Source organism: Ipomoea nil, unplaced genomic scaffold (genome assembly GCF_001879475.1).
Source record: "Ipomoea nil cultivar Tokyo-kokei standard unplaced genomic scaffold, Asagao_1.1 scaffold0987, whole genome shotgun sequence".
NCBI classification, from domain to species: Eukaryota; Viridiplantae; Streptophyta; class Magnoliopsida; order Solanales; family Convolvulaceae; genus Ipomoea; species Ipomoea nil.
In genome coordinates, this window is record NW_017617415.1 from 726,963 (window position 1) to 738,555 (window position 11,593).

The following is an 11,593-nucleotide window of genomic DNA, read 5'->3' on the forward strand; positions in this document are numbered from 1 at the left end:
GTGGCCTAATTGCATTATTGTATGCAGTTAGAGATGATTACGTTGTGCAACCGTGTGCACCATGCAAGGTGCACACGGAATAGTTCTGTGATTTCTGAATAAAGAATTCAATAATTGGAAATATGAATATAAGAAATTATGAACATATATAGAGTTCTGTAATTATCAATATAGAGTTCAGTAATGATGAATATGAAGTTCAACAATAATGAATATATAGCTTTATAATTATGAATATATAGTTCAATACATATGAACCAGTTGCACATCATAATTTGCCGTTAGGTGACCTATTTGACTCTTATTCCTTTTAAAAATGTTGAGTCCATGCTTGTATTTGATTAGTAAATTAAAGTTGGTGATAATTATGAAAATCCCATTACTTCTTTTTAAAGATATGATATGAACTGTCTCATTTTTTCAGATCCTACCTACCAATTCAAGTAAATTTGTATCCAAAAACTCACCCGCAAACATGGAATATATTTTGTATTAATTTTCATACCATAACAAAATTGCAACGAAAAAAAATTAACAGGATGGCATGAACTGGCGCTATAAATACACATCTCATTTTGCATTATCGGCAAGGCTTAGGCTGAGGCCAAGCTCCAAGCCGACCCCGAGGTCAGTCACGATGGTGAGGCAAGGAATCAACTTTAGGTGAGAGCAAGTGGGGTCTCAACAAGGCGATGAGGCACTCCAAAATTCTCATAGGCGAGAGAGACCCCGACCTTAATCCATGAGGCACCCCAAAGTCATGAGAAATGATTGAGGGAGAGAGAATCAATCAAGACCCCAAGGCTAGAGGCCAGGCCGAGCCCCACGACCCCGAGACTTTAGGCCAAAGCTGAGCAACGGTAGACCCTAACAAGATGCAAGGCCGAACCCGAGGTAGGTCAAAGAGGAAAATTGAGAGCTAAATAAAACTTGGCCCAATCACTCAAAAGTTTTAATCTTGATTTTTTTTATTCTCTCTTTTCAGTTAATATTTGTGTAAATACTAATAATAGATGTGAGATAATATGAATTCAACTGAAATATAAAATATGCAAAAATAAAATAAAATATTTTTTTAAAAAAAAAACATTGAATACGAATTAAACTGCTTAAGGAAGCTATATAATGCTAACCACTGTTTTGGCATCTTCACTTTTTCAACTAATATAAGATGATGAAGTAGTTTCAGAGGTGATAAGGAACCAAACTTTAGACTTGGTGGCAGAGGCATGAAGCCCAGAGCCCAAGTCTCGACTGTGGACCGTGATCCATATAACATGGTGGACTATAGTAATAATAGTATGAGCTCTGTTTTATTTTTATTCTTCATACACACCATGTTGAAATATCATTTTAATTATACTTCATGTATCTGCTATCCAGTTTTATTTTATACACACAATAAGTTCATTATAGCAACAGTAAAATATCATTTTAATTTCAAAACGCGTTCAGTTGACAATATGCATATTTGTATGAGCTCTGATATTCAATTTCATTTTATACGTACAATAGGTTCATTATAACAATACTAAAGTATCATTTTAATTCTACCACAGATTCATTTGACAATATACTTATCTATATATGCTCTGCTATTCAGTTTCATTTTATGCACGCAATAGGTTTTTTTTTTTTTTTTTTTTTTAAAGGAACCAATGTGGTTGTATTTATAAATAAATCGAAATAGAGTCAGGCGAGACTAAATCCCAGTACATAGCCGTATCATGATTTAAAGCAGTAAATGCTAAAGTATGAACTAAATAATTCTGTGATCTAGAAATAAAATTAACTGAGCAGTAATCAAACATAGCTATGTAATCTCTGCAACCATCAATAGCATAGCCAATATAGGATCGAGTCTGGGCGTTAGATGAGGATAAGTAGCACTGAAGTATCTGGCAGTCCGTGTATAGATCAATTGACCGTTCCCCACGAGCTCTTAGCCATGACAAAGCTTCTATGCACACAAGAGTCTCGGCCATAAGTGGAGAAAAACAGCTATTCAGTTTCATTTTATGCACGCAATAGGTTGATTATAGTAAAACTAAAGTATCATTTTGATTCTACTACAAATTTATTTGACAATATACATATTTGTGGCGTATCATCATAGTCCACATAGCTGCGTGAACCATGGTCCACCGTATAACGATTGCCACGCCAAAAGTTCATAAACAACATTGCCAATAACATAATCAACTATATTTCATGTTTTGCTGCAAGGAGAATCTGTGGCTAGAGAACCATATGAAACATCATGACCAGATACCACTAGCATTCAACTTCTTGTTAAGATGAATGCTAAAGCTATAGATCATGACTATGCATATACAGACTGTCAATACACTCTGCAATCATAAAACACAACTGCTGATATATATATATATATATATATATATATATATGCTGAGTGAGATTACCGCTATTGGATGTATGATTGGAAATATAGCACTCATAGGCTACTATGGACTTCGACGAATTTAGCAGCAGCAGCCATCCCACTGACAATGGCACCTTCAACATTTGGACTAACGCAAAAGTCCCCACAGATTGCGAGTCTTTTTCCCGCATCCCAAAGGCATTTACTCTCTTCTGCAATGCTTGTTGCTGGAAACGCGCTTCCCCTGAGGGACAAACATGCATTACCCGGTAGCAATCAACATAAGAGACAGCAGAATCTCGCAGAGAAAGGATCACTTGCTACTAGTAAAAGGTTATGCCAAAGCTACTCAAGTATTTGGTTGAAGAATGATAACTTATGGGAAACTTGAAGGGGATTTTAGCCACTAGTTGTTGAGCATATAATATATAAACATAATTGTGCAGTCCAACTATCAGCTTAAGCTTTTAGTCGAGATGAAAGGCATACTTCAATTCTAGTTTCAAGTGCTCAAGGCCATGCATATTCTAAGCAACCACTAGAAGAGTATATGCTTAGTTTTTAGTCTAAGAAACCAACCATCTATGAGCTTTCTGAAAGAGCGGTTGAGGCATAATCTGGTTGATGCTTTCGAATTCTCTAAGTAGTTCTTCAGCCACTTTGCTCAATGTTGCATTGGAGGGTTTCTGAAGTCCAGTTTGGGCAATAACTCCCTCTGCATACTCAGCAGTAGAATGCAACACCCAGCATTCACTAACTCAGAAAAAACGAGCAAACAGCACGTGGCATTATCAATTATACATTTTAAATTTCTGAATGTTGAAGTTTCCTCACTGTAATTTCTGTTCAAAATGTGAGAGCATATACCTATTGGTGGAACGGCCTGGCTTGCTGCTGTCACAATATGCCCAATTGAGAACTTTAGAATTCTTGATTGAGAAGCCTTTAACTGGCATCTGAGATATGAGAGAACTCAATTAGGTCATTTCTAGGACAATGTTCTAAGGGAGAATTGCATTTTTGGTCCTTCAGTACCCGTGGTATAGGTTTAGTCCTGAGTTATATGCGCGGAGTTGCGATTTCAGTCCTTCGGAGACTATTTCTGCCACCAATATGTTACTTAATAAAGTGGCAGATTTGGTCCTTCAGGGACTAAACACACCACTTTGCACATAACTTGGGGGTTAAAGATGGTCATGCATATAATTCAAAGACTAAATCTGTACCATAGTATAAGACCAAAAATGCAATTTTCCCATGTTCTAATATCACATTTTGATTAGATTTTTCTATTACTAAACTTGAAGTAATGATAAGACAAGTACTCTCTAATTTGGGAACATCCTGAAATATACACACACACGCATCAAAGAATACACTTGCAAACACACAGATGCGAGCGTGTGATCTGTCCTCTCTTAAATCTTCCAAAAAAGGTGTATTTGCATGTCTTACCCCTGGCAAATGATCTTCAAATGCCAGCATGAGAGCAAAGCATGGACTGACAGGAATTTCTTTAATCTTCAAGGCCAAATCTGGAACCATAGTCAAATCTACATTGAAGGAGAACAAGTATAAATGGTTAACTCAACTTACCAAAACTATTTATATAATTGAGTCAAGAATGTAGTAGCACTAAGGTGCAAAAATGATATTGGCTTTAATGTTAAAAAAATAATGAAACAAACATATATTTCTAAGTGTGCAAGTAATCTTAATCCACTTGAATCTTTCAGTTCCTCACTAGGGAATGAATGGTGTGAATACCATCTTATTATAAGACCAAATATGTAAGGAATGGATATTATGAAAACCCAAGTTCAAAATTCTCTCCGAGTTTCAAAACTCATTTTTAGTCACAATTGCTTTCATTGTTTCAAATGATTCTAAAATATTTTTAACTTAAATCCTTAAAGCTCCATACTTTCAGTATAAATAGGAGTCACCCTAGCACAAAGCTAACATATAATGGCCTAAAGTACATACAAAATTCAACCCCCTACCCCACAAAAACATAAAATAATAATAATAATATTCCCCTCCCCATATGCAGTATCTTTGAGAAGCAATAAATGATTGAGCTGAATAGGCTATAGAGAGGAATTTCTGTGTTTAATAGATAGTAGCCTCCCACATTTATGACTCTCCAATTGGACGATATTTAAAGATGAATAAATGAATATTTGACAAAAGGGGAAATAAGCTTCATAAGTTAATATGCAGCTGCTGGAGCAAAAGTCAACAAAATTGACTACTCATCAAATCAACACAATTGAAAAGTTAACCCACAAAATCCACATAGAGCAAAATCATACCAAGAGGTGGGGGTTGTCCCGTTACACTTGTAAATCTGGGAGAACATGTATTCTTGTCCGATGCCACAACTCCTTTAAAGTAGCCGAGATTTTTACCATCCAAACCAGTCAACGACCACAAACCTTCGCGATCTAACCACTCCATCCTCCCAACACCTGTCCCAAACACACTTTCCACACCTGACAGAAATGGTAAATTCCAGATATGGAAATCTGCTATCTAGCAGTTCTTTCTTCTGTGGATAGTTAACTAAAAAAGATGAGAATCTAGTAGTTTCAGTTAATTACCAGGCTCCTTACATAACGCTTTGCAAATGGAATTCATTCCTGGAACACCCACGTATTTCAGGCTTAAGCTTTCCTGAATTACAATGATATTCAGGGAACAATTGACTGCAGTACTACTTTAACACACCCAACATAATAAAACACAAAGAATGTCAATGTTACGAGTTGCAGTTTTAACGTTACAGGTAAAGTTGCCATCATAATAGTACTCAGAAAGCAAGATATTTCTCTTTGATATGCACAAATGAGCTGTTGAATTGGTAATCATCATAGACTTTCATCAAAGTACTGAAATAGTGATCACTTTTTGTGGCTAGCTAGTCAAACAACAATTATGCAATATAGTTAATAATTTCAAGAAAAAAAAAATCCTCGTATGGGGAATCATTAAGCATCACTGTCAAAATAGAAAATAATTTTCAACCAGGAGATTCAAATGTTCCAAAGGTCAAAATTTAGCACTGGTAATCTGTTGCATCACAAAAGTCAGATGGATAATCACTTTTCACTTTTTTTTTTTTTCTTTTTCAGTAAGGGCCCTCAAAGGGTTGGGGAATATAATATTTGCAACAAGCCTTATTTCCAAATAGGAAACAAGTATAGTTGTACCTCTCACTTTTTTTTTTGATACATTAAGTTTCCCAACTTACGCCAAACTAATCCTAAGCCCCCAGAACCTCTGCAAAGAACCGCTAGAAAAGGTAAATTGCGAGTCCTCCGTCAGTTCCCAAGTCTCCACTCTGCCACTGGAGCAAGACTTTAAAGTGATCAGTCGAACCAACTGAGCTAACACTGCGGGGACTGTACCTCTCACTTTGAAAAATAGGAAGAGAGATAGGGATTTTTTTATTATTATTATATTGAATAAGGCAGGGTTCAACGTATCACCATAGAAAATCCTACCATTTGTAGGATTGTTGACTAAATCAATTCCAATTAGGGTGTGCAAGAAAATTATATTGGATGCAAAGCCAAACTATCTCAAACCAAGGCACAAAAACCAGTATAAAACAATATGAACACAGCTTACCAAAGCAATATAAAAAGGAGAAGGAAGACCAAGAAACACGTGCAATTTAGACCAAATTAGCCTAACACAGCCATAGTACCATATATTAGAGATATGTTAAACAATTGAGAGTTGAAACCTCTTCAAAGTTGATGTACTTCTTGGAAATGCAATCAAAAGACCCAAACTTCTCCTTCCACTCACAAACAAGTCCTCTTGATTCCCAATCATGAACAAGGCTAAGTACATCAGGATTGGTAGGAGAGAAGTAAGGAGCACCATGATCAAAAAACAACTCCCTCCCATCTTCGGTAGTTTCTCTAACAAAAATTCAAAGATTAGGGAATTCCCATTTTTAATTTTTTAAAAATAACAGAAATTAAAGAATTATTTACAGTATATGTGAAAACTTTACCTCCTTTGAGACATTCGACCACCTGGGCCTCTAGCTGACTCGAAAAGGGTGACAGATATTCCATTCTTGGCTAATGTAGATGCACAAACTGACCCGGAAACTGAAGCACAAAAATAAAAAATTAAATTAAATAAAGAGACAAGAGAAAGGACTTTTTTCATTTCTTCATCATTAACATAATCCCAAAGTTCCTCGATTTTGTCAAATTTTGAAAATCGTTTTTACATATTTTAACTACTACTCCTAAAAAATAGGACATATTTTCCATTCTTACTTCCAGCTCCGATTACAGCGACCTTGGCAGCAATGGTAGACATGGCTTCGGGAGTGTCCGAACTCCGATTTGTGCTTCAATCAATGGAATACTCCTCAGAGCAAAGTGGGGAGTTCGATTAGCTGAGAAAATGATTTTTTTAAAAACAAAATTAAATTTTTTTGGGAAAATGGCACTTTTTCCTCCTTTGTTATATACTTATAGCACTTTTCCCCCCTAAATTATTTAAGTGGCAGTTTTTCCCCTTATATATTAAATGGACATATTTACCCTTAAAATAAATATTTCATTTATTTTTCTTCTCCAACAAATTATAACCACGATTTGAAAAAATAAAATACATTAAATGTTAAATTTAGAATATTTAAAAAAAAAAAAAAATTAAAAGAAAGTTTGAACCAACCGTTCAAATTGGATCCAAAATCGTGAACCGACGGTTCAAAATAAAACTCAAATCGCGATTATATATACTTATATGTGAGAGTCAATATAAATGCGGAAAAAAAACATGCATTATTTGCAAATATTATAATTCTAATTTAAGCTATTGCTAGTAGTTGTTCCGAATTGAACCTCCGGTTCACGGTTTAGGATCCATTTTTTTCCAGTTCACGATTTTAATAAACGGAAACCCAAATATTGGGTTATGTTATGAATCATAACCGAAATTTTTTAATTTGATTGCTATAGTGTTTGGTTCAGTTCGAACCGAACCGTGGTCATCCCTACGTATAAGTAATAATTTGGTGAAGAAGAGAAATAAATAAAATATTTGTTTTAAGGGTAGAAATGTCCATTTAATATTATCAGGGGGAAAAACCGTCACTTCTATAATAATTGAGGGGGCAAATGTGAATGCATGAATAACTCAGGGAGAAAAAGTGCTATAAGCATATAACACAGGGGGAAAAAATGTCATTTTCCCAATTTTTTTTTTTTTTTAAAAAAGTATCTAGAATATTTTCGTTATTGCAAGTTTGCAACGACATTAAAGGGGAAAAATTTTGCAATTATATGTATGTTTTTTTTTTAACTTTAATCAATCTTCTAGATGTGTCATCACCCTATTACATCAGGGACGGATTCAGAAAGTCAGTTGAGTGGGGGCGAAAAAGTACAGACGGATTCAGAAAATTTTTTCAGGCGAAACATTAAAACAAAAGAGATAATTTAAGTACAAATAAATAAATTACCTAAGAAATATAGTTGTAAATATTCTTGGATAATGTTATATATATGTGTGTGTATTAAATACACAAAAAGCTATTAAAAACTAATTGTTAATACTAAGATTTGACCCCTTAACGTTAGGGCGTTTGGTTGGAGGGAGGGAATTATGTGGGAAAAGAATTATAATTCCATGGGAGTTGAATTACTGGGAATAAAGTGGGAATTTAAATTCCAGTGTTTGGTTGACAGGAATAGAATTACTGAGAATTTCAATTTCAATGTTTGGTATACATGGGAATTGAAAGGGAATAAGTAGTATAAAGTCAAAAATATACATTATTGTTGTTAGACATTAATTTTAGGTTAAAAAAGGAAGGGTAATTTTGACTCATCACTATTTTTTTTTTCCAGGAATTAAAATCTCAGGGGGACATGGGATTTTAATTCCATGAAAATGAGGGAATTGCAATTCCCTCCAACCAAACTACGAAATTTAATGGCCTTTGGAATTAGGTAGGAATTAAGTGGGAAGGGAATTTAAAATCCCTCCAACCAAACGCCAAGTTTTGAAACATTTGCTCTACTAACTACTCTAATTCACTTCTTGTTAACATTTAGTAGTTTTTTTATACTAATACTAAAACTTGTACTATATAATATATATACATATATACATACAATTATACAAAAACTATATATGGCGTGGGGGTAGGGTGAGGGGGACAGCGGCCCCCTCCGGCTCCATCCCGATTATCATATGATAAAGAATAAAATTGTGAAATAAAATAACATTCAAAATTTATTATTTAATTAGTGAAAATAAAATTTTTATAATTTTTTTTTATTATATGCGGATTGAAAGAAATATAATATAAAGATTGTTTAATAATAATAATAATAATAATAATAATAATAATAATAATAATAATAATAATAATAATAAGTAAACCCCATTTAGTAATAATATTTGTAGGTATTACAATTTCAGTTATAAGATTACAATATTTATCATTAGTAATAATCAATTTTACTGTAAATAGTATCATAATTTCACATATAAGTATTATAATATCTATCATAAGTAATGATTTATTTTTAATTCAAATTGGTATTAAATTTTATACAATAAATATTACGGAGTACAATTTCTTTCATAAATAACATTTCACATATAAGAATTACAATATTTGCATTGGAATGACACTTTGTAACTATCACAATTTTAATTATAAGTATTATGATATTTATTATTAGTAACAATCATTTTACCGTAAATATGTGCACTGTTGCAAAAATCGGTCTAGGCACCCGCCTAAGCGCTAGGCGCCTCTAGACCGTGGCGATTTCCCCCATAGGCGCCTGCCTAGGCAACCGACTGCCTAGGCGCGACCGCTTTTTAGCGCCTTACTCAACCGAATTAAGTCGTCCATTTTGGTCGAGTTAGTCGGGTTAACCCAGTTGGCTCGGCCTTGTTAATTTTTCTTCATTATTATTATTATTATTACTTTATATATATGTATATATATATATATATATATATATATATATATATAATGACATATATATATACATCCACACACGTGCACTTTTTTTTGTTTTTTTTTAATTAGCCGCAGAGCCACCCGCCTAGGCGCCGCCTAGATCGTTTAGACGCTAGGCGCTACTCTATAGCCCGATTAGCGCTTAGCACCTACTGCAACAATGTATATATATGAGAGGTCTAAGATAAGTGGGACTCTTAAAGCTTTGCGCACTGTTATGTGTGATATAGTTTAAGCAGCACTAAATGTGAATGAAAATTATGAATACATACAAACATTGAAGGTGATAAGTAGCCTCAATATAATCTACATGCAAATACCCCACTTCTCATTAACAACTCATTTAAACTCTAAAAAAAAAAAAAAAAAAAAAAAAAAAAAAAAAAAAAAAAAACTTAAAAAGCAGATAAAAACTGGAATATATTAATACATATGTCATTTGAAACATCTCAATTAGAGCTTCTTTTTTTAAAAAAAAAAAAAAATTATGATTATTTACAAGGTAGTATCTGTTCTATACCATCAGGGTTGGATCTTATGACCATCATTTGGAATGGTAACAGAGGTGATATTATAATACATAGCAGTTGGTCAATTATAACTTTTTAATGATATATTTTTTTATACATTAATTTTATTTTTACAAAGAGAAAAAATTAAGTTTAAAAAAAAAAAAAAAAACACGTATAAGGAGAAAAAATAAGGATGTAATAACTATTGCTAAGTGTCAATGAAACCGAGGATCGGGTTATTTAGTTTCCAACATCTTACTCCAAACCAATATTGCTAATGATCCACCAAGTTGTTAATTGATTAATTAGTTAAAGATTAATGTGTTGAAGAAATATACCACGTTTGAAACAAAATATTTGAAATTATCAAGTTGACTGGCATAAGTTGCTACAACAATTGCGGATTAATTGATATGTACTAGTGATTTTAAGTATTTACATGTTGTATAATTAAATATGATTTACACAAATTTGCATAATCTTACTCATCTTTCTAAAATATAATTTCTCCTCTCATGCATGGCAATATTTATTGAATGTTTTAATCTTTGTTACAAGTTAATGGGTCAGCTAATTTATGACACCTAATGATTATAAGCTACATCATGATGAAATTTATAAGGGGAGCTTTAGAGAGAACAGAGGATAATCTGGTTGAAACTTTAGTTTTTTAGTGTTGAATATATGAAATATATAAAGTATTACATGTTTAAATATTAATTTATCAACAAAGTTATCAACGTGCTATTAAATGTAATCTATTGCCCTTTCAAAAAAAAAAATGTAATCTATTGAAGAATAAACCTTTTTTTATCCAACCCTTCAAGGTGTATCCATGGAATTAGAAATATAAATGAAAAAAAATGATTGTCCACACATGAATAATTTGTGGAAGTGACTAGTATATAAATAAATATATTATTAAAAATTTATCTATTTTAAAAATACTTACTAATTTTTAAATAGGAAAAAAAGTATCAAATAGGCCACTAAACTTTTACACATTGTACAATTGAACCATTAAAAACTCAAAAAATTGTGCAAATAACATTTTTTACATGTTACTTCCAAAATTTTCTTTAAATATGATGTCAAATTATATATATATATATATATATATATATATATATATATATATATATATATATATATATATATATATATTATTTAAAAAATAAAAGAAAAAAAATACTTAAAAAAAAAAAACTTCAGAAGGTGGAGATAGCCATAGTTGCTCTCTCCTTCATTCAGATCTGGATTAAAGAGGTAGCAGCCATGGTTTCCCCCTCCTTCATCTGATCTGGATGGGTGCGGGGAGGGGGGGTAGTTATGACTACTCCCTCCTTCATCCAGATCAGACGAAGGAGGGGGGAGCCGTCCGATCTAGATGAAGGGTAGCAGCCATGGCTGTCCCCTCCTTCGTCTGATCTGGACAAAGGGGAGGTAGTTATGGTTGCTCCCTCCTTCGTCTAGATCGAACAAAGGAGGGGGCTGCCATGGCTGCCTCCATTCTCGTCGAGGACAAGGTTGGGGACAACCATGATTGCATTCACATTCTGAAATTTTGTTTAAATTTTGTTTTTTTCTTTTATTTTTTTAAAAATAATAATTAAAATATTTTTTTATATATGATTTGACATAATGACATCATATTTAAGGAAAATTTAGAAGTAACATGTTAAAAAT

General features: G+C 33.0%; 1 protein-coding gene across 2 annotated transcripts; it reads right to left on the reverse strand.

Moving 5' to 3' along the window:
- Positions 1-2,009: 2,009 nt before the first annotated feature.
- LOC109180002 (renalase) lies at positions 2,010-6,834 on the reverse strand. Of its 2 annotated transcripts, XM_019329484.1 has the most exons (10): positions 6,685-6,834; positions 6,411-6,510; positions 6,135-6,315; positions 4,987-5,059; positions 4,699-4,878; positions 3,839-3,936; positions 3,251-3,339; positions 2,963-3,136; positions 2,424-2,627; positions 2,010-2,351 (listed from the first exon to the last, which is right to left on the reverse strand). In XM_019329484.1, the coding sequence occupies exons 1-9, from the start codon at positions 6,725-6,727 to the stop codon at positions 2,456-2,458; spliced, it is 1,110 nt and encodes a 369-aa protein (XP_019185029.1). In that variant the 5' UTR covers positions 6,728-6,834; the 3' UTR covers positions 2,010-2,351; positions 2,424-2,455. The 2 variants fall into 2 exon arrangements, with proteins under 2 accessions (XP_019185029.1, XP_019185028.1); XM_019329483.1 differs by having other exon boundaries at positions 2,010-2,627.
- Positions 6,835-11,593: the final 4,759 nt, after the last annotated feature.

Bases quoted from the DNA above. Each gene is read 5' to 3' on its own strand.
- LOC109180002 (XM_019329484.1), bottom strand. From the start codon at position 6,727: ATGTCTACCATTGCTGCCAAGGTCGCTGTAATCGGAGCTGGAA. The intron at 6,511-6,684 runs GTAAGAATGGAA...TTTGTGCTTCAG, and splicing joins CGCTGTAATCGGAGCTGGAA to TTTCCGGGTCAGTTTGTGCA. The intron at 3,937-4,698 runs GTATGATTTTGC...CCTTCAATGTAG, and splicing joins GGGACAACCCCCACCTCTTG to ATTTGACTATGGTTCCAGAT.